The 23948-nt window shown below is 44.9% G+C and overlaps 1 protein-coding gene across 1 annotated transcript; it reads left to right on the forward strand.

Annotated features, from left to right (window-relative positions):
* The first annotated feature begins 19880 nt into the window (after window positions 1-19880).
* Window positions 19881-23689, forward strand: LOC147123116 (interleukin-8-like). The gene is made up of 4 exons (XM_085966803.1): window positions 19881-20126; window positions 20786-20915; window positions 21135-21214; window positions 22285-23689. Exons 1-4 carry the CDS (start codon window positions 20066-20068, stop codon window positions 22302-22304), a joined length of 291 nt encoding a protein of 96 aa, XP_085822929.1. The 5' UTR covers window positions 19881-20065; the 3' UTR covers window positions 22305-23689.
* The last annotated feature ends 259 nt before the right edge of the window (window positions 23690-23948 follow it).

Genomic DNA, 23948 nt, shown 5'->3' on the forward strand with positions numbered 1-23948 from the left:
GATTTCATGGGCCCTGTTGATGTCACGAGGTCCTGTCACTGCTATGGGTTCATGTCGATGTCATGGGCCCTGTTGATGTCACAGGGTCCTGTCAATGCAATGGGCTCATGTCGATGTCATGGGCCCTGTTGATGTCACAGGGTCCTGTCAATGCAATGGGCTCATGTCGATGTCACAGGGCCCTGTTAATGTCACGGGGCTGTTGATGTCACAGGTCTTGTCGACAACATGGGGCCCTGTTGATTTCACAGGGGCCTGTCGATGTCACGGGGCCCTCTTGATGTCACGGTCCCTGTCAATGTCATGGGCCCTGTTGATGTCACGGGCCCTGTCCATGTCATTGGCCCTGTTGATTTAATGGCCCCTGTCCATGTCATGGGCACTGTCGATGTCACAGGGCCCTGTCGATGTCACGGGGCCCTGTTGATGTCACGATGTCCTGTCAATGCCATGGACTCATGTCGAAGTCATGGGCCCTGTCGATGTCACAGTGCCCTATTGACGTCAAAAGATCCTGTTGATGTCACGGTGCTGTTGATGTCACCGGGATCCAGTGATGTCACGGGCCCCTGTTGATGTCACGGGGCTCCAGTGATGTCATGGGCCCCTGTCGATGTCATGGGGCTCCAGTGATGTCACTGGGCCCTGTTGATGTCACGGCTCCTGCAATGTCACATGGCCCTGTCGATGTCACGGGCCCTATCAATGTCACGGGCCCTATCGATGTCACGGGCCCTATCGATGTCACGAGGTCCTGTCACTGTCAAGGACCCTGTCACTGTCAAGGGGTCCTGTCAGTGTCATGGGCACTGTTATTATCATGAGGCCCTGTCGATGTCATGGGCCCTGTCGATGCCACGGGCCCTGTCGATGTCACGAGGTCCTGTCACTGTCAAGGACCCTGTCACTGTCAAGGGGTCCTGTTGTTGTCACGGGCACTGTCATTATCACGAGGTCCTGTCGATGTCATGGGCCCTGTCGCTGTTATGGCCCCTGTCACTGTCATGGGCCCTGTTGATGTCATGGGACTCTGTGGATGCCCTGTCGATATCACACGTCCTATCAATGTCACGGGGCTCCACTGATGTCACGGGGTCCTGTCACTGTCAAGGACCCTGTCACTGTCAAGGGGTCCTGTTGTTGTCACGGGCACTGTCATTATCACGAGGTCCTGTTGATGTCATGGGCCCTGTCGCTGTTACGGCCCCTGTCAATGTCATGGGCCCTGTTGATGTCATGGGACTCTGTGGATGCCCTGTCGATATCACACGTCCTATCAATGTCACGGGGCTCCACTGATGTCACGGGGTCCTGTCACTGTCAAAGGCCCTGTTGATGGCACAGGCCCCTGTTGATGTCATGAGGTCCTGTCAATGACACGGGCCCTGTCGGAGTCATGGGCCTTGTCAGAGTCATGAGCCTTGTTGATGTCAAGGGGTTCTGTCGATGTCATAAGGTCACAGGGCTCCACAGATGTCATGGGCCTTGTCGATGTCATGGGGCTCCAGTGGTGTCACGGGGTCTTGTTGATGCCATGAGCCCTGTCTATATCCATGGGTCCCTTGGGCTGCAGCATGACATGGAGATGGAGCAAAGACAGCAAAGGGGACAAGGAAGAGCAGGAGGAGAAAGAGGAAGAGGAGGAAGAAGATGAGGAGGAAGCGGAAGGAAGGATGCAACCCAGACAGATCTTTTCTGGCCGGAATATCCGGGATCGAAACATCTGCCTATGGTACCAGTGAACACAACCCCAATTCCTGTTTCAACATTTGTCCCACACCTTCCCTTCTCTCTGTTACTGACCATCAAAATGTCCTCTTGGCCACAATGCTGAAGTAAAAGCCACCACAAAGCAAACTTTCCAATCCAACTTTATCCATATATGCATCCAATATTACATCAAAAAATCAACTAATCACCCTTGTGCATTCCTTAGTGAGTGTCTTGCGTGTGCTTTTGCCTATCCTAGTGCTGTTATGCAGTGTTACCCCAGTGGTTGCAGCATGGTTGGTGGAAGGTTGCTGACTTTCAGTGTAGGACACTGCAAATGGTCTTGTAGGATGACCTTGAGAAGCTGGTGGCTGGGAGTGTGAAATGGAGTGATGGTGTTTCTTCTTCTTCTTCTTCTTCACTCTCCTCTCCCTCTTCTTTTTCAACCACTGACTGGGAAGGCTGGATTTTTTGGGTGTCTAAAATGAGGAAGGCACAAGGGTGGTGTTGTGGTGAGGGGAGGGGGACAGCAAGAGGTGCATGCTTATACCATGTGCAGCTTGTACATCAGAAGAGATTATCGGATGAGGGGGAAGTGGGATGTGAGAAAGACGATAATGTATGAGAATTATGTCATTTTGTATTCTTTCAGCCCTGCTGCTGTCCATGGGCTCACTCATGCCCCTGCCAAGAATAGCCGGCACTGTCTCCTCCAAGGGGGTGAGGTGAAGCTAGGAATGGGAGGTGTGTCTCATGTTTGGTAGGGATTGTTGGTAGGTGAGTGATTGGGGGGGCAGGGGGTGGTTGTGCATTGAGCAAAGTGTGAAGTTAGTGATGCAGTTGGTGGGAGATGGCTTTTGAAGATGCATTCACTGACCTTGACCGCTGCTCTGAGGTCATGAAACTCCTTAGGGCACCGGAGCCATGTCCTGGGAGTGACACTGCTGGCAGAGACCACCTCGGCAATCTGGTCGCACATCCTTCTTTCTGGAGGGCCTCCTCTCCTGACCCCCTGAGGGTAGAGGGCCTCTCATCCAGTGTTGACCCTCTGCACAAAAACCTCAAGTGCTGGATCCGAGACCCTGGGTGCCCTTTCCCTGGCCTGTTGAGCCATTTGGTTTTGTGCTGAAGCACTTATCATTTTCCATCACCAAAAGGCAGCTCACCTTTAAGAGACGCAGGCTAGCTTTAAGTAAAGCTTTAAGTAAAGCTAGCCTTGCACGATCATCGGGAACGTCAGCCCCCTGCTGAGCACTCAGCCAGTCAGCAGCATGTTCAGCGCTGGGCTGTGTGCTGCAATCATGTAAAGTAGCAGGCGGCACAAATTTTACGTGCTGCCTGATCTCCTTTCAACGGGCGTGGGCAGATCGCGAACCTCGGTGCCCGCACCCATTTTGTGCTTTACCCCTGTCTTTATTAACGTGCTGTTGGTCCAGTTCCTGCCCACTTTGGTGGGAAGTGGCCCGGAACGTTGTGAGCCGGAGATCGCCTGCCAACACAAGTTAGGTGGCGGGATTAGATTCCAGGGACATCTCCCGGGGTCTTGCATTCAGGAAAGTGGGGAGTCCAGAGTAGGGGAGGCCTAAGCTCTCCTGTGGATTCTCCTCCTGGCCCCACAAAGGAAGAAAAACACTTACTTTTTTTGGCCTCTTCCCTCCCGGGTTAGCCTGCCGGGAAAGTCGAAGCCGCTTCCCGCACAGGCCTGAGTTAAAATTACAATTGGGTCTTGATGACAGCATTGGGATCCGACATCCATGTGTTAAGAAGGACCCCGCCGGCTTTGGGCGGGTGTCCATGCCGCCTGTTAGCAGAGCAGGTTAAAATTGCTAAAGGTGAGGCCCTAGCAGTTTAGGGCAGCTAAGTAATGTGGGGCATTTAACTGCTTAACCGCCTGGCTTCTGTGGGGTGGGTATGGTTATTGTTTGGTACCCTGATGGTTGATGGGTTCCATCATTTGTGGCCCTGCATCTTTGAGAACCCAGAGAGTGAAGTAGAGGTGTTGCATCCTCTTGAGTTGTTCTCTCGTTTCCATGGAGAGAGTCACATAGGTATTGGCAAACAAGGCTGTAGTGATGTATTGTTGTATGGACAGCTCACTGACTTAGCAAATATTACCAACAGTAACTTGAATTGACCAAGTGACATAAAAGTTTGATGTAATGGTGGCTTTGACCACTTCAAGCTGGCTGGCCCTGTGCTAGATTGAGTCTGCAGGTCAGCATAGCAAGCCACTCAGCTGTAAAACAATCACTACAAAGCAGCATCATGGCAGCACCATCACCACAAAGACTGCGCCACAATGGTTAAAGAGGAAGGCTCACCACCATAGAGATCAGCACTAAATGTGCCCTTGCCAGAGTTGCCACATTCTGAGGACAAATAAAATAGGTTGCTGGATATGCAAAAACATACTGGAGACACACATACTGTCCTTTAGGGAAAGAAACCAGTTACTCAGTCAGGCCTATGAGTGACTCCAGTCCCACACCAATGTGGTTGACTCTTAACTTGCCCAGCAAGCCACTCAGTTGTATCAAACTGCTACCAGTGCTTCGATGGGAAGACCCACCACCATCTTCTCATGGAAACAAGGGATGGGCAATAATTACCAGCCTAGCCAGCGATGCCCACATCCCGAGAATGAATTTTTAAAAATAATGTGGATGGGGCCAGTGTAGGTTGATAGCTCCTGAACTCTGAGAGCATCAACAGGTCTTACATAGAAACATAGAAGCTAGGAGCAGGAGTAGGCCGTTCGGCCCCTTGAGACCGTTCTGCCATTTAATGAGATCATGGTTGATCATCCAAATTCAGTACCCTGTCCCTGCTTTCTCCCCATATCCCTTGATCCCTTTAGCCTTAAGAAATATATCTAACTCCTCCTTGAATATATTTAATGAATTGACCTCAACGGCCTACTGTGGTAAAGAATTCCACAGGTTCACAGCTCTCTGAGTGAAGAAATTCGTCAGCATTTCAGCCCTAAATGGCTTACCCCTTATCCTTTAGACTCTGACCCTTGGTTCTGGACTCCCTGCCATCGGGAACATCCTTCCTGCATCTAGTCTGTCTAGTCCTGTTAGAATTTTATAAGTTTCAATGAGATCCCCTCTCATTCTTCTAAACTCAAGCGAATACAAGCCCAGTCAACCCAATCTCTCTTCATACGTCATTCCTGCCATCCCAGGTATCAGTCTGGTGAATCTTCGCTGCACTCCCTCCATGGCAAGAGCATCCTTCCTCAGATAAGGCGACCAAAACTGCACACAATACTCAAGGTGTGGTCTCACCAAGGCCCTGTACAACTGCAGCAAGACATCCTTGCTCCTGTACTCGAATCCTCTCGCTATGAAGGCCAACATACCATTTGCCTTCTTAACCGCCTGCTGCACCTGCATGCTTACCTTCAGCAACTGGTGCACAAGGACACCCAGGTCTCGTTGCACTTCCCCTTTTCCCAATCTATTGCCGTTCAGATAATAATCTGCCTTCCTGTTTTTGCCACCAAAGTGGATAACCTCGCATTTATTCACATTATACTGCATCTGCCATGCATCTGCCCAATTACCCAACCTGTCCAAATCATACTGGAGTTTCTCTGCATTCTCCTCACAGCACACACACCCACACAGCTTAATCTCTTATGCGGGACCTTATCGAAAGCCTTCTGAAAGTCCAAATACACCACATCCACTGGTTCTCCCTTATCTATTCTACCAGTTACATCCTCAAAAAATTCCAGTAGATTAGTCAAGCATGATTTACCTTTTGTAAATCCATGTTGACTTTGTCCAATCCTGTCACTGTTTTCCAAGTGCTCTGCTATTACATCTTTTATAATGGACTCTAGCATTTTCCCCACTACCGATGTCAGGCTTACTGGTCTATAATTCCCCATTTTCTCTCTACCACCTTTTTTGAATAGTGGGGTTACATTACCTACCCTCCAATCCATGGGAACTGTTCCAGAGTCTATCGAATTTTGGAAGATGACCAACAATACTTCTACTATTTCTAGGACCACTTCCTTAAATACCCTAGGATGTAGATTATCAGGCCCTGGGGATTTATCGGCCTTCAATCCTGTCAATTTCCCTAACACCATTTCCCTACAAATACTGATTTCATTCAGTTCCACCCTCTCATTAGACCCTATGTTCCCCAACACCTCTGCGAGGTTATTTGTGTCCTCCTTTGTGAAGACAGAACCAAAGTATGTATTTAATTGGTCTGCCATTTCTTTGTTCCCCATTATAATTTCCCCTGATTCTGACTGCAAGGGACCTACGCTTGACTTCACCAATCTTTTTCTCTTCACATATCTATAGAAACTTTTATAGTCAGTTTTTATGTTACCAGCAAGCTTACTCTCATACTCTATTTTCCCCCTCTTAATTAATCCCTTTGTCCTCCTTTGCTGAATCTTAAACTGCTCCCAATCCTCAGGTTTGCTGCTTTTTCTGGCCTCTCCTGGGATCTTATGCTATCCCTAATTTCCCTTGTTAGCCACAGTTGAGTCACCTTTTTGTTTTATTTTTATGCCAAACAGGGATGAACAAATTCTGTAGTTCATCCATGCAACCTTTAAATGTTTGCCACTGCCTATCCACTGTCAACCCTTTAAGTAACATGCCCCAATCCATCCTAGCCAACTCGCATCGTAGTTTCCTTTATTTAAATTCAGGAACCTACGGCTGAAAATTCAGTAGCCTTCGCGCCTCATTTGAGGCGCTAGAGGGCCTTGCGCCGGAGTTATGGCCAGTAGTGAAATTCCCTGGGGCCCTAAATCGGCGTTGCTCCGGTAGCGCTGCGCCGGCACCGATGACGTCATCGGTGTGCGCAGCGTCCCGGTTGCCGTGGTAACCCGCCCGAACTCCGAAATTGAGTTGCGGCCGCCTCGCCCGTGGCAGCCGAAACCAGCGTTTTGTCAGAGGTGCCTTACTGCAGTTAGCGTCGGCGCATTAAAGGCCCCGCGGCGGCCGGCCGCTTTCCCGCCGGCCGCCTGCCCGCAGCTCCCTCCCCGGACTTCTCTCCCCCCCCCCCCCCGGAACAGATGCAAGCCCGGCACTTGTCCGAGGTGCCGGGCTCATTTTTAAGCAGATTTGCGCGGGCCGCGGCCGGGTGCAGGCAGCTCCTCCTTAACGGAAGGAGGAGGCCTGCACTTCCCCAGCCTGCCGCACCGCATCGGGTGCCGCAGCGCCGGAATTGTGGCGCGAAACGGCAGTTAGCGCCCTTTTCCAGGCGCTAAGACCCTTCAGTAGCGCCGGCAGCCGTTTGGGCGCGGCGCCACTGAATTTTTGGCGCGCGCAGGGGACTTAGCGCCGGCACTAATTTCCGGCGCTAAAGCCCTGGCTAAGCCAAAACCCAATTTCTAGGCCCTAGTCTCAGAGTCAAATACTTCACTCTCCATCTTAATGAAGAATTCTATCATATTATGATCGCTCTGCCCCAAGGGGTCTCGCACAACAAGATTGCTAATTAATCCTTACTCATTACATAATACCCAGTCTAAGATGGCCTGATCTCTAGTTGGTTCCTCGACATATTGGTCCAGGAAACCATCCTGTATACACTCTAGGAATTCCTCCTCCGCAGTATTATTACTAATTTGGTTAGCCCAATCAATATGTAGATTAAAGTCACCCATGATAACTGCTGTGCCCTTATTGCATGCATCTCTAATTTCCCATTTAATGCCATCCCCAACCTCAGCATTACTGTTTGGGGGTCTGTATACAACTCCCACTAACGTTTTCTGCCCCTTGGTATTTCTCAGCTCTACCCATACAGATTCCACAACATCAGAGCTAATATCCTTCCTTACTATTGTGTTAATCTCCTCTTTAACCAGCAATGCTACACCACCTCCTTTTCCTTTTTGCCTGTCTTTCCTGAATATTGAATAGCCCTGGATGTTGAATTCCCAGCCTTGGTCACCCTGGAGCCATGTCTCCGTAATCCCAATTATATCATATCGGTTTACATCTATTTGTGCAGCTAATTCATCCACCTTATTACGAATGTTCCTCACATTAAGACACAAAGGGGGAGAAATTGGGTGAGTAGCGCCACCTGTTAGCGCCTAAAGAGGCAGTCAGTGGCTGTAGCGCCACTGGCTGCGTCTCCGGCGATATTCTGTAGGGGCGCTAATGGTGGCGTTAGGCATTTGCGCTGCGCCGCCACCGATGACGTCATCGGTGTGCGCAGCGCCCCATTCGTGCCCCATTCGCGATATTTGGTAGCGAACGCCGCAGTTGCGCCGCTCGCTACCTGCGCCTGGTTCACGGGGCCTTACTGTGCCGGCAGCGGCGCAAGTTAAGGTGGAGGTGCGGGGCGGCCGCTTTTTCGGCAGCCGCCTGCCAGTACCTCCGTCCCCGGCCTCCTAACCCCCCCCCCCGCGGCATTGCCAGCTGTTCCCCGAGAGCCCAGCACTTCTCCTTGGTGCCGGGCTCATTTGCCGGCACTCGCGATCGGGGATCGCGCTGTTGCAGGCACCTCCCCCTTAACAGTGGGAGGAAGGCCTGCAGTACCGCAGCCTGCCGTGCCGCAGCATGTGGCGCTGCGGCACGTTGCGCTGCGATAATCAGTTTCAGCGCCCTAAGAGGGACGCAGAGCACCTCGAGCCTCACCCCGTGTCCCTCGAGCGGCACTGAAACTAAATTTCTGGCGATCGGTATCACACCGATCGCTGCGCTAAATCCTGCGCTTAGCCGACTTTTGCGCCACTTTGGCGCCCCAACCCAATTTCTAGGCCAAAGCCTTCAGGCTTGTTTTTTTAACACTCTTAGATGTTTTAGAATTATTATTTACTGTGGCCATGTTTGATTTACATGCTTGATTTCTCTGACTGCTATTTTGCTTTTCTCTTCCTGTCTTTTGCTTCTATCCTTGTTTCCTTTTCCTCTGTCTCCCTGCACAGGTTCCCAACCCCCTGCCATTTTAGTTTAAACCCTCCCCAACAGCACTAGCAAACATTCCCCCTAGGACATTGGTCCCAGTCCTGCCCCGGTGCAAACCGTCCAGTTTGTAATGGTCCCACCTCCCCAGAACCGATTCCAATGTTCCAGGAATTTGAATCCCTCCCCCTTGCACCATTCCTCTAGCCATGTATTCATCTGAAATATCCTTCTATTTCTACTCTGACTAGCATGTGGCACTGGAAGCAATCCTGAGATTACTACCTTTGAGGTCCTATTTTTAAATTTACCTCCTAACTCCCTATATTCAGCTTTTAGGACCTCATCCCGGTTTTTACCTATATTGTTGGTACCTATATGCACCACGACAACTGACTGTTCACCCTCCCCCTCCAGAATGCCCTGCAGCCGCTCTGAGACATCCTTGACCCTTGCACCAGAGAGGCAACATACCATCCTGGAGTCTCGTTTGCGACTGCAGAAACGCCTATCTATTCCCCTTACAATAGAATCCCCTATCACTATAGCTCTACCGCTCATTTTCCTCCCGTCCTGTGCAGCAGAACCACCCATGGTTCCAGGAAGTTGGCTGCTGCTGCCTTCCCCTGATCAACCATCTCCCTCAACAATATCCAAAGCGGTATATCTGTTTGAGAGGGGTTGGCCACAGGGGACCCCTGCACCACCTGCCTGCACCTACTACTCTGCCTGGCAGTCACCCATTCCCTTCCTGCCTGTGCAGCCTTTACCTGTGGTGTGACCAACTGATTAAACGTGATATGCATGACGTCCTCAGCATCGTGAATGCTCCAGTATGTATCCATTCACAGCTCTAGCGCTGCAATGTGATCTGCCAGTAGTTGTAGCTGGATATACTTCCCACACACATGGTCGTCAGGAGAAGCATGCCACTGGGCTGAGCTGTGCTGCCATGACTTACCCGTTAATTAATTTAAATTAAATTAAACCAAATCAATGCCACAAATTACACTACAATTAAATGATATACTCAAGGGCCCTTGTTTACTAGCATTCCCCGCTACACAACAGAGACCTTAGAAAGTATAACCACAAAAATTAAGACCTTCTAAACTTTATAAAATATTAACCTTAACTGTCAAACTATAGAGTAGTATAAATACTCACCTGGCCATACTCACCCAATCATCTGCTTCCTCTTGCCCGCGTCACTTTTTGAATCGTGGCGTGGCTCTGGAACGCCACCGCCGGTGTGTGAGATTGACCGGCCTTTGAAAAAAAGCCCACGAAAGTAAGTTTAAATACTCACTGTACTCTCCTGCTGCTCCTGACACCGGCCTCTTCCTGCAGGGTGAAAAGTTAGGAAAAACAAAGGCGAAGCAAGGGAGCTCCTCCTTCCACTCCTCACCTAACTCTGACTCACCCAACTCGCAGCACTCTGTTGAAACCGCTTGGTCCCAGTCCTCCTGTTTTCTTTTAACAGGACTACTGTTTTGGTTTTCTTTTAACAAGTCCTCTGCCCCCTTCTTTTGACATTTTTTTATCGCTCATAATTAGAAAAGATTCTTCAAGTTGTATATATTGGTAATATTTTTGATTACATTTTATTGTACAAATCCTGGGATCCGCCTTGATGGGCAGGCTTCCACATCTCATCAAAAATCCTACAATATTTTCTCATACTTGTTGCTATGGTATTAAGTGATTTTAATAAACTAAATGAAAATCTCATTGTTAAGGAAATATTGTAGCTATCTCATAATTAACATGCACAAAATTCAAGCACAATTTTGCATCAAGCACAGATAAATCGTTTAGCAAAACTTTTGAGCCAAGAAATGACTGTTGCTGGATGAATGCTTACTGCGTAGGTCTGTCCTCTAGGTTACTGAAGCCATTAACTTCCTTATTTTAAATGAATATTACCTCCATTAAAGTAAAGGACGGAGCAATATTCTATAAATATTGAATGTTCATATGCTAGTAATATTGCAAAAAGTAGTTTCTGGGTTTTAAAGGGATTTGTAAACCAATGGAATTAACAAACCTTCCTACCGTGCCATTAAATTCCAGATACTGCTCCACTGCAATCAATAACTAAATGGGGCCAAATATCTGTGGCAGAACGACAGTGAGTTAAGGATTTGTATAGGCAGGGTCCTGGCCCTCTGTCAGAGTCTCTTGATGGCCTTTAAAACAGTCCCATATTTTAACCTTCTCTCAATATTTTGCACACTGTAATCATTTAAAATAATTCTCCATAAAGTTACCCAAATCAATCGTTCTCTCAGAGAATGACACCCATCTGGTAACAAAGTCAGGGAAATTTAAATATATTTGAGTTTGTGGAGGAGGCTGAAGAAGCTGATAATTTCAGGCATTTAATACTAAAATGTGTGCAATAGAAGTGCAACATGGGACTCCCGTCATGGAACAACCTCAATTATTCATATACATCGTCCACAGAGATATTAGTGTAAATATTTTCTGGAGCTCGCACTGCTAACAGAAGCCGGCAGATTTCAGATCCCCGTGGGCAGCGTGATCATCCATCGATTCAATCAACACTGGCAGTGTGCGGAACCCCACTGATGTCACGGGGTCCTGAAAAATTTACTCTAGTGTCCAAACTGAACTTCTAATCATTTCTTAATCAAACACTACCTCACACCACTTTATCTGGGCAATAGATGCAGCCTTGCCAGTGAGAACAAATCAATAAATGTTTTAGATTGCATGAAATGTGTGTAACATAATGGAAACCTACTGGGGAGTGGGATAGCGTGGGTTGATGGTGTTGGGAGAACAATCCTGGGCGCCGAGAACATTCACAGGATCATTGGACAGTCCGTCTTACCTCACCACATTCCTTTACATGGATTGTCTTCTGCTTCTGTTGTCAGGTTCTGCAGGTACTGAACAGAATAGTGAGATAGCAAAATACTGCAGATGCTGGAAATCCGAAATAACAACAGAAAATGCTGGAAAAGCTCACAGGCCAGGCAACATCCATGGAGAGATAAAAGAGTCAACGTTTCGGCTCAAACCCTTTGTCAAGACTGGAAGAGCACAGGAAATGAAATAGATTAAAAGGCCGGGCTGAGAGAGAACAAAAGAGAAGTGAAGAGACATTAAGAGGTATTCAAAACAAGACGAGATTGTGATAGGACTAGTGGAGACAAAAGAAAGCTCTAGATTAGGTGTGAAATGCGCTGGCAGAATGGGAGACAGCTGCCATGTGGGAGAAAAAAAAGGGGGGGGGAAAGGGCCAAAACAAAGGTGTGGATAAAAAATAAGTAAAAATGTAATGGGGACCGAGGTTATGATCTGAAATTGTTGAACTCGATGTTGAGTCCGGAAGGCTGTAAAGTGCCTAATCGGAAGATGAAGTGCTGTTCCTCGAGCTTACGCTGAGCTTCCGTGGAACAATGCAAGAGCCCAAGTACAGTGAGGTCTGAGTGGGAATGGGGTGGTGAATTAAAATGACAGGCGACCGGAAGCTCGGGGTCATCCTTACGGACTGAACGGAGGTGTTCCGCAAAGAACAGAATAGTGAGCCTGGCTGCCACCTTGTGACAGACATGATGAACTGCAGTCTTCTGAGGAAGTTGCCGTGGAGAGTCGCCTCTTCACACAGACTACACTTTGACCCTCCCCAGTGGGTTTCCTTTCATTTCATTTTTACCCATCCTCTCATTCCATCCCCATCCCCCGCCCCGCCCCACCAAAGGCTGACAAATATTTCAAATCCACTTTGAGTTTTTATAAAAGCTGAAACATCAGGAATGATTCCACTATCTGGTTTCCCACAACAACATCTTGCATTTACAACAGGGAACAGCATTTGCGGGTCACCATTTGAAGCCACTTACCTTTAAGGGGGGGACGGCCTTTTTAAATGTGAGGATCCAGTCAAATCTTCCACACCGCCCATTAAGTTAGCTCCTGGAGTAAATCCAAACTGGCCTGGGTGCTCATGTTAATTATTCAAAATTGCAGACAGTCAGCTCACTAGCTGTGCATTTGGCTCGCTTTTCACTAACAGCGATTTTTGATTCCACTGCACTTTGATCCTAAAATCACCCTTATAGTACAGTCCAGAAAACTATCAGATTATCAGTGAAGCAAAGCTAAACATTGTGCCTAAGCAGATGAGAGTTTAAACTCCCATCATACTGCTCATTAGTTTGGATTCTATTTACGTTGTTAATCCATTTTCTTTCACAATTCACAATTCACAATTCAAATCGCTTTATTGGCATGATAAGTTACATCTTATGTTGCCAAAGCATCAAAATACATTTATGGTTTAGCACATAAACGCAGTTCTTTTCATACAGTGTATAAACAGGTATATCCCTGAGTGTATAAATATACATTCGCATTGTTTATATATATTCTTTTCTTAGTTTACTGGTTGTCCCTCTGTTCATGGCAAGCTCCACGGTTTTACTTGGGTCCTTAAGTCTGCCTACAGGCTACAGTAAATGGATTTAATAGAATCATGGAGTGGGCAACTGATTCCTGGAACCGTGGTCGCAGAATCTCAAATAGTGACTGACAATAACAAGCATTCTATTGTCGTGCAGGAAGAGATTGTGCACAATTTCTGAGAATGACAAGCTACAGGAGGGCAGCAGGAGAAGGAGACAAAGCAAATCCTGGCAACTCACTCAACTAATACTGTCGGGGTGAGGATGTGGAAGGGCCTTTAGCCACAGGTGGGGGTTTGTGCTAAGTGCTAATGGTCATAGATTGTTTTTCTATTTGTTCTTGGCATTTACTGCCCATCCCTGAGGGAATGAAGTGTCAAGCATGTAGTGCGGGACGAGAGTCACATGTAGATCAGGTCAGGTAGGGGTGGCAGGTTCCTACTTTAACATAAGCTGATTTCCTGGAAATCAGGAGTTTATCAACAGATGTCTGGAAATTCCTCAAGCCCTGTACACACTGCAGGGGGAGGAGTCACTACAGCTGCAACCTCAGCAGCTGACAAATCTGGAAAGTGAAACTGCTGTTTATACCAGGGTCTGAGCCAAACTAAAGTGCGCTAAAAATTCCACTGCACTGCGCATTCCCAGCCCATGATTATTTTTCCCATTAGCTTCATTGGGACTGTGCCATGTTGTGATATGTTCTCCTGGCATGTGCTAGGATCAGTGCCATAGAATTGTTACCCCAGTGTGGCCAGGATTTTCCATTCTGTTACACCGACTCCCTGGCACAAATCCAGCTGTGAGGATTGGGAAATTTTTCAGCAGCTACTCTGCTGCGCCACTTTTAAAGACCAAAGTGAAATGTTATGGAGGAATAAGATAGTCCAGTCAGGAAGAGCACTCCTGCTCCCACTGGCCTCACCCAAAAAACAATAATCCCGGGCCATTTTCTGAGCAATCTCCAGCAGTCCCTTTAAGGGCCACTAGTTAGGCCACTCAACACCTGGTCCAAAGGGGCTCCATCCATTTGTACCTCAAAATTGCAATCAGGGTCATAAGACCTTGATTTGCAAATTATAAGTGCCGTCCTATCTGAAACATCAGGGCACTCTGGCTGTCTAACTCAGGACTCTACTCAAGATGGCAGTGACCAGAAAGCCACTGTAAATGGGGCGATAAGTTACCTGTAATATATGTGAGTAAAACAAATGAAGGACAGAGACACGATGGGTTGCTCGTCCATGTGCTTGCTTTATTAGGCCAGAGCGAACTGAGCATGCTCATACCAAACATGTGATAATACATTACACTGCTTTCTTCCTTAAAAAAATGTATGTATTCCCCTCTCAAATACAACAAAACTATGGGCCCAACTTTCCCAGCATTACATGTACCACATTACAAAAACTCCTGGCTTTTTCTTCTTTTAAATGAACTTCAAATCCTACAAATGAACTACAAATCCAGTTTAAGAACAGGTTTGTGGAGCCTTCCTGATCTCCTTACAGAAGGTTTTGGTGTTGAACCAATTTCCAGGCTGTTTTGTTTTGGTTCTGAACTCAAAGATGATCTTGTTTCTATCTCAGCCTTGGTTGAACCTGGTACTTCAGTTACTGAAGTCTGAACTGAGTCAAACTCACGTATGTGTTCATGATCAAGTGGTTCAAGATCACTGTCCAATCCAGGCCAGTAAACAAAGCTTCTTGCAATTGATTTCATACTGACGATCCCTCAATGTTCAGTATGAAGTTCGGCCAGAATTCTATCTCTCAAAGAAGTAGGTACCACCACTCTGTTTCCCCACTTTATATAACCTTGCTCACAAGACAATTCAGTACGACGGTTATGGAATAGTTTCAATTCTGTGTCCATACAATGATCAGTCCATCCATTCAATGTGTTTTCATACACTCTTTTCAGTACTGAGTCCTTTTGAATCTCATTTGCAATCTCAGTTGCATTCACAGGAAAGTCTTTGTCAACTGCACCTAGTGTGAAAATCTCACCTTCACTCCCAACACACGAGTCCTCATGTGGTAACCTGGACAAGGCATCTGCAATTGCATTTTGCTTTGAAATTCGATATTAAATTGTGTAGTCATATTGTGACAACAACACTGCCCAACATTGCATTCTTGATGTGGCCATTGCAGGGATGGCAGATTTGGGCCCCAATATTGCTAGGAGCGGTTTGTGATCAGTCAGCAGGGTAAACTTTCTGCCAATCAGGAACTGTTGGAGTTTCTTGATCCCAAACACTATGGCGAGTGCTTCCTTTTCAATTTGCGCGTAGTTTCCTTCGCTCTTTGTGAGGGTTCGCGATGCGAATGCAATTGGTTTCTCTTGGCTGCCATCTATTACGTGGCTTATGACAGCTCCCACACCATATCTGGAGGCATCAGATGCTAACTTAAGCTCACGCTCTGTGTCGTAGTGCACAAGTAGAGCATCGCTAGAGAGACTTCTCTTACAAGTGTCGTAAGCTTTCTGTTGCACTTTCATCCACTTCCACTGGACATCCGTCTTGAGGAGCTCATGCAATTGAGCTAACATGGTCGCTAACTCAGGTAAGAAACATACATAGTACTGGACCATTCCAAGGAAAGATCTTAACTCAGACATGTTCTGTGGCTTTGGAGTATTGATGACAGCATCAACCTTTTCCTGCACTGGCTGCAAGCTATTTGCATCAACTTTCAGACCAAGGTACACAACCTTGGGCTGCACAAAAGCACATTTGCTACTTTTCAATTTGACATTGTGGGCATTCAACCTTTGAAGCACTATATCTAACACTTCTAGATTTTCTTCCTCGCTGCTTGTTGCGATCAGCACATCATCTTGATTCCATAAGCAATTTGAAACTCCTTGCAAAATGTTATCTATCGTAGCCTGGAAGATTTTGGGGAAGGACTTTACACTATAAGGCAGCTTGGTGTATGAGTACAGTCCCGTGTGTGTGTGTTGATGGTGAGATACTGTTGACTCTCTTTGTCAACATTCAGCTGAGCATAAGCATGCGACAGGTCAAGCTTGGAGAAAACCTTTGACCCAGAGACTGCTGCATACATATCTTGCAATGTAGGTAACTGGTACTGTTCATTGTCAACTGCTTGGTTGATAGTAACTTTGTAAGTTACCGCACAAGCATACAGTTTTGTCTGCTTTGGGCACTACCACAATCGGGGTAGCCCATTCACTTTTGTCGGTTTTTACTAGTGCTCCATTCTCTCTGAGTTTCACTAGCTCTTCCTCCACCTGACTTTTCAATGCATAGCGGACCGGCCTTGCCTTACAATATACAGGCTTCGCATTGGTCTTGATACGGATATGCGCATCATATCCAGTGATGTCCTCATAACTGTCTGTGAACATGCTTTTATACTTGTTCAGCATTGTGTCGAGTCACTTCTTTGAAGCATCTACACTGAAGATGTTTTTCCAGTCTAGTTTTAACTTTCTCAACCAGTTTTTGCCCATGAGAGTTGGCCTGTTGTAGCTCGCTACAATAATAGGCAGCTTTACTGACTGGCCATTGTGTTGAACTGTACATTCCATTTGTCCGCACATTACTAGGATTTCTCTGGAGTAGGTTTTTAACTCTACGGTACTCTTTGTATGTGGTACTTGATTAAACTTACTCTCATATGTGTCCTTATTCATGATAGAGCAGTCCGCCATCATTGTCAATACACATATCAATATATTGCTCGTTGATCAAAAGTTTTGTACGGAAGTCTTTCTCACGACTGCTACCGTTGCTGCCAGTGGCATAGATATTGTAGATGCCTAGTTCTTCAACATCAGGTGTGTTCCCTTCAATATTGTGAATTCCTCCCTTTTGTTGTCGCTGCTTTGCATTGCCACTAGAATGGTTCTTACTTCCTGCTTTAGATCTAGCTCTGCAAGCTGTTGAAATATGGCCTGCTTCTGGCAGTGAAAACCCTTCGCATTTCTCTATTGGCAGGACTGTGCTGAGTGATTTCCATTGCAGCGATAACAATTCACTGAACTGCTCTCAGTGACATGCTTTTGACTTGGTCTCACAGCTTTAGGTTTGGCGATGGCTTTGTGACTAGACCTCAGCTGCACTCGTCACTTGAGTTGGACAGAGCTCCCTAGCATTCTTAGATGCCATCTCCATAGATAGGGCAATTTTTCATGCTATGTCAAACGTTAGGTTCGGAGTGTTCAGTAACTTGGACTGTGTGCGCTCATCCACCAGTTCACACACAAACTTATCTTGCAACGCACGATCCAAAAATGTGCCAAAGTAATAATGCAAAAACAGGTTCTTAAGAGCTACAATGTACTCACTGATGGTTTCACTTTGTTTTTGGTTTCTGGTACCAAACTTATAGCTCTCTGCTATTTCTAACGTCTTTGGGCCAAAATGGTCCTCGAGTTTTGTGACAATGTCTTCAAACAACGCATCCTTCGCTTTCCCTAGTGCGAGTAGGTTTGTCAACATTCCATAGACATCTGGCCCGATCTCTGTTAGAAAAATTGTGTTTTTTCACTCACAAATTAATTTATTTTGAGCTTGAACCTTCGGTCTCAATAATGGTATTGGCCCTAAAATACATCTCCATCTGCTCAATGTAAGAACTGAATGGTTCACGAGCTCGGTCATGCATGTCAAGACTTCCGATGAATCCTGTAGGCGCGGCCATGATTGTCCCAATCCAGTTGAACAGTGACTCAGCACGCTACTTGTGTACCTGTGAGAATCAATGCCACTGTTGCTGTGTATGCATACACGTGAAGGCGAAGCACAGACGATTCTGCATCAGTATTAACGGTAAAAATCACAAAAATTCAGTTTAGGTGTCACAGATTCACCTTAAACTTTTCCACTCGAAGGTTGAACACTGTGTCCTTCCAGGATCCCTAAAAATGGCTTTGGCATCCCATCCTCATTGCCAAAATGTAATATATGTGGATAGAATAAATGAAGAACAGGGACATGATGAGTTGCTAGTCCATGTGCTTGCTTTATTAGGCCAGAGCGAACTGAGCATGCTCATACCAAACCATGTGATAATACTTTACATAACCCAATGTCATTTTCATGCCACTTTACACCAGGAGTGGGCATTTAAAATTGGCACTTTGATGCTAGTATTTAACCAATGCTGGTGAAAGAAGAAAGAATTCGTATTTACGTAACAGCTTCCATATCCTCAGGACATCCTAACATATTTCATAGCCAATTAATGGCTTTTGGAATATTCACTGGGAATTTCCCCAGGGCTTGTCCTGCTCCGCCGCCGTAACTTCAGCAACATTTGGCAGAAATCCCATTTGTGCAACCTTTATTCAGGCATCTCTGGTGCTGTCCTCTACAGGTGGCTGTCCCACCACTCCAAAAAGGAGCATCCTTTTCAGAAGGATTTCTTGTAGCTGGACCTCCAAAGCTGCAAATTGAAATGCCTTCTTTGATGGCTACAGCCATTTCTGCCTCTTCAATAGTAGAACAAGGTGGCCAACAAACCTTTAATAGAGGCAGGGACCAGAATCCTCACCCTTGACAAGTGGGCTCCCAATGCATCATGCAACATCCAGGCACCCTGACATTATGTAGATTAACTTTCAGTGCATCACACTCAAGGGACAGCAGTCCTGGCACCACTGAAATGGCACCACGTAATTGGGCTCTATATCACTGGGCACTCGTTGAGGAAATTTCACAATTGTGTTTAGGTTTCTTCGTCATAACTCTGTTGTTAATGGGGCAAATTTTGTTTGATAATAGCATGGAAGATAGCAGAGGCACCAGATATGCAAGGACGTACTTCTGGCAATGCAAGGTTTGTAAATATTTCTAATCTCCAGCTTGACCTTTTATATCATCAAACTGAAAGTGCGCTGAAGGTGAAAAATCATCGCAAGTAGCAAGTGTAGCCAATTTGTACATTGTAAGCATATTTATAATATCCAAAAACATTACAATTTTGGAACATTAGCAGCTAAAGAGTCACAATAATAAAATGCATCTAATGAAAGGAAAAGGTATTTCCAGTAAATCACAGAGTTTAGTTCTGTTGTCTGGTCGGTGTTTCCTCTTTTTACAATGAGAAAGATTAGTGTCCAAAGTACAGTGAGGAATTCCCCTGTGGGTTAGATGTAAGATCTGGAATTGGATTGTCCTGCAGCTCATGTGATGCTATCTGCTTGGGAACAACAATAATAAGCAGCAAGTTATGTGAGCAAAGACAGTCTGATCATCAATGCTTAATAATCCGACACTGACAATAATGGTTGTGCAAAGATAAAAGGAAGATATTGTAGGAACGGAAGTTCCTATCTGAATAACGAAGTCCAACGCAGTGAAACAAAATAATCAAGCTTTAATAAACAAATTACTTTAACTAATAAACTACAGGAGCAGATGTCAGCAGGTCTGTGCAGGCCTACAGCCTCTCCAAGACTGCCACTAAATACTGGAAACCGACGTCATGACGTCATCACGCTTTCCGCGCCAACTGGGGGCCACGTGATCGGCGTCATGATGTCATCACGCAGAAATACAAGAAACTACATACAGCTTAAAGGTGCAGTCCACAACTGCACTACAGAGTGGTTAAAGGAATGATTACTGATTGTTCAGTGTCTCTTGGTGGCTCCGCCACAATATTATCAAATGCATGCTAAAGACTTGTTTAGATGGGCTTTGACATAAAAAATATTGTCCTACTTAAACCTTTAAAATCTACACAAATAATTCACCAATTATCACAACAGATGATCTGCCTGTTGCTGCTGTAAATGATGCGTACGTTCTGAATAATTTTAAAACTGCAAAAGTGAAAGAAGGCTTGACTCAAGAGCAGGGAAATTCCCTTCCACAGAAAATTTGACAGCTTTCACTTCTCGAAATTAAGCGAAGTGAGAGTCGAGGATCTCAATAAATAGGAGCTCATTGGGCCTCTCTTCAGCAGAACTTCATTCAACAGAGAGAGAGTCACTGAGGGAGACGGAAGATCCTTCAGCAGAAATCTATTTAGCAGCACAAAGTCAAAGATGAACAGAGCAGCTACTGTAACGATGCTCATCCTGCTTCTGTGTGCCATTACTGCTCAGGGTATGTTGACATTTTGATCTTTTGTTTTATTTCTCATTGCACTGTAGTGTGAAAGGAGTCTAAACAAAGCTACTGATCTTGTTATACAGGTGCTGTTTAGTTAAGTACAAAACAATTAAACTGCTATTGATGTTACATATTATCTATAATGCAATGCTGCTTTGAATACTGAAATTTTAAATCCCCTTTAACCTAAAATGTATTCAACAGTCATCTCCAGATTAATATAAAACTGATCCAAGCAACATTGCTTAGAAACAGAAAAAAATCTATGGCCTCTGGCCAATCGATATTTGATTTCTTTCAATGGATTATAGGTTCACCTCTCTGGATTTTGTAGGTGTGCTGCTAATTAATGTTTCAGGGCAATCTTTCCTGGAAATGAATGCTTGTTGTTTTTGAGAATTAGTTTGGACAGGTACCTAATTTATCATTATAAGCCATGTGTGGAATAAATTTAAATATCTCAACTTTGAAACCAAGTGCCAGGATTCTCTCCATGTCAATCGATAATTAAATCTAATATAATAGCAAAATACTGCAGATGCTGGAAATCTGAAATAACAACAGAAAATGAGGAAACACTCAGCAGGTCAGGCAGCATTGTGGAGAGAGAAAAAAAAACTAATTAAATTGAAGGTAAATTGATTTTTTTACAGGTATTCCAATCCCAGGAAACCAAGGACGATGCCTGTGCACTCAGACCAGCTCCGATTTTATCCATCCGAGGCTCATCCAGAGTTTGAAATATATTCCCAGAGGATCGCACTGTGAGACACCGGAGATAATGTGAGTAAATGTGTCAGAACATCAACTTTAACCTTTCACCTTTGTGACATCTATTTAATAAGCTGCGCTCTTTATTCAAAACATGTTGGATCAATCACAGTTTGTTTCTGAGGCAGAGTCGAAGAATTTTCTTGTAATATCTTTACTGAATTCTCACCTTTCAGTGGAAACATCCAATTTCTATGGATTAGATTTTAAAGGTTCACCTTCCCTTCACAGTGTCACCAAAACAAATGGGAAGAAATCATGTGTGAATCCTGATGCCAAGTGGGTGAAGATTATCATAAAAGCCAAGAAAGGTTGGTGTTTTGTGTTTGTCAGAATTATTTGCATGTGAATAAAAATAAAACCACAACTACTATTATTTCACATGGTTTAGAGAAGATGTTAAGGAAAAAGTTGACCAACTATCCTGCCATTTTTGAGTTATCCATGGTTGCCGGCTCTCAAGATTTGATTTACCATTTACTGCTTCTCCATTATTGTTTAAATGTGCCCAAATCTCCAGTTTTTAAGGCTGACAATCCTCAGCACATTTATAATGGGACTGAAAAGAATTCTTGTACTGGAATTCTGATTAGGGATTCAGGCAAGCACCCAAGGCTGGACCCCCATGAGGGCCCCACTTCCACTGCAGAACAGACCTTTACACCAGGTCACTCTTGCTCCCCCGGCCCCACTCCCTCCTAAATCATGAATCGGAATTGGGGCAAATGGAGATTCCATCCCAATCAGGCTCCGAGAATAATTGATTGCCTGAGGTAGGACCTGGTGTTTCTGCTTCCTGTACAATTTTCTGCACTCTGTGTTGCATTCCTGACTGACTTACACTAGAAGTGCACTGCTGACCCCTGGAAATTCAGGGCCAGTCTCTCTGCTCCCCCTGAATCACTCACATTCAAATTATTATGCAAGGTCAATTAAATCAATTAATTGGTCACAAAATCGTATGCATTAGCAATGCTAGTTATCTTGTGTTAAAGTTAGGTTTATATTCTATCAATAATATATTAAATATCTGACTTGCGCGCTCCAGCATCACCACTGCAGGAGAATTTAATTACAGGCAGTTTCCATTAGATATAGGAACTTATATTGGAACTTTAAAAATAAGGACAGAGAAAGTCTGAAGTTAAAATAGATACTGAATTCCATCTGCTCGCCCATGTCCAGTTATCCCTTGCTCTCCAACCCTGCTTCACTTGAAAATTACACATTGTCTGGACTCCCCATGAGCCACGCCACAAGAGATCGACTAATATTTCACAATTTTGTTGCTGAAGATATTGTGCACTATATTAAAGTGAATATCAGCAGTTAGTGGTGAAAGATTCCAATTAAAATTACAATTTATTTAATTTTATTTCAGGTGCCAGACAACACAACTGAGAACAGAAGCTGCAATGGGCTGGATTCGATTCCACACCTGGGTGACCTGAAGTACAATGAACGTTGCAATGAAGGAAGCTCTGTCCAGGGTGTTAACTCTCTGAGGTCACCTTCTGATAGTTTGTTGGAGCATTTTCTCTTTGTTGTTTTCCTAAAACGATTTCACCGTTTAACTCTGTCACACTGTAATTGTTTATCCACAGTCTAAGAAAACACTCCGATCTTCCTTGTTAAACTTTGTGCCAAGACTTAAGTTTCGTTCACAGGGTGTGATGTGTTTGGTTATTAAGAGTAGACACTACTGTTACAAGTTACTCTGTGACTGAAAATAATTTGTTTACAATGCTCCAAATTATCAACCAGAAAAGGTGCAGGTACAGGAGGAAATATTAATAGATTTATGAACTTGCGGAGGAATCTAACTGAGACAGATAATGTCAGTTGTTAAATGGGTTGCCTGAAACCCCATTTTCCATGGAGATATTGTTCAAAATGAGCTTGTATAATATCTTAATCACACACTTCCTCCTCACCTCTCCACGTTTTGTCTGGAACGAGAGGTTGACAATCCTTAAGTGTCCAGATTGGGACAATTATACTTTGATATTTCTATTAAAATAGTCTGGAAGGGGTTGGCAGTGACCAATAATTTAATCAATTAAATAATCTCATTCCTCAATTTTATTACGTGTCGATATAATGTAATGTTACATTGTTTCAAACTTATTCGTAAACCAAATTTGATGGAATTTTCCCATGTCCTGCTGAAATCCTGTTGCTACTTTATGTGATACTATTGATGGCAAGATATTAAAAGACAACAAAATTGTTTGTCACTAATATTGATGTCATTTTACTGCAGTGTTTATTGGTCACTGACATTTTAACTGAACCCTGGGGATTTCTCTATTAAACATCAGACCTTAGGATCTATCCAAAACTGAAGTTGGTGAGAAGCAAATTCTCAGTAGAAATGAAATTAAGGCCGATCTTAAATGGGGCTGTAGTTGCCCGAAAATGGCATTGGGTCAATTAACGGCCTGTTTATGCTGCAACTCTGGCCGCCGCCTGCCCACTCTCGGCTGGTAATTTAAATAAGCTCTGTTGTGTATAAAGTTCCCACAGTTTCGATAGTAGTGCTCATTATTGTATGATATAAAAAGAAGAAATGGCATTTGTAAATACAACTAATGCCTGTACAGTGATCAGTAAAAGTCTGTTGCTTCAAAAGCGCTGTTGAATTTTTCACTGACTGTGTCCAATTGACCAAAAGTCTCATGAAAGAACTGTACGTTGTATCATATAACAGTAAGATTTCTTTAAATGTTTTGTACTTTTTACCTAAAATGTATTTAAGTGATTAAAATAAACTAGATTTCGTATGACGATTGTGTTGTCACTGTTTCTCAATCATCACTGACATAACATAAGAACGTAAGAAGTAGGAGCAGGAGTAGGCCATACGGCCCCTCAGGCCTGCTCCGCCATTCAATAGGATCATGGCTGATCCGAATCCAGACTCACGTCCACTTCCCTGCCCTCTCCCCGTAACCCCTAATTCCCTTATCTGATAGGAAACTGTCTATCTCCATTTTAAATTTATTTAATGTTGCAGCTTCCACAGCTCTCTGAGGTAGCAAATTC

This window comes from Somniosus microcephalus, chromosome 2 (genome assembly GCF_052327205.1).
Source record: "Somniosus microcephalus isolate GS21.2 chromosome 2, FLI_Smic_1.0, whole genome shotgun sequence".
NCBI lineage: Eukaryota > Metazoa > Chordata > Chondrichthyes > Squaliformes > Somniosidae > Somniosus > Somniosus microcephalus.

Bases quoted from the DNA above. Each gene is read 5' to 3' on its own strand.
- LOC147123116 (XM_085966803.1), top strand. From the start codon at position 20,066: ATGAACAGAGCAGCTACTGTAACGATGCTCATCCTGCTTCTGTGTGCC. The intron at 20,916-21,134 runs GTGAGTAAATGT...TTCCCTTCACAG, and splicing joins TGTGAGACACCGGAGATAAT to TGTCACCAAAACAAATGGGA. The intron at 21,215-22,284 runs GTTGGTGTTTTG...ATTTTATTTCAG, and splicing joins TATCATAAAAGCCAAGAAAG to GTGCCAGACAACACAACTGA.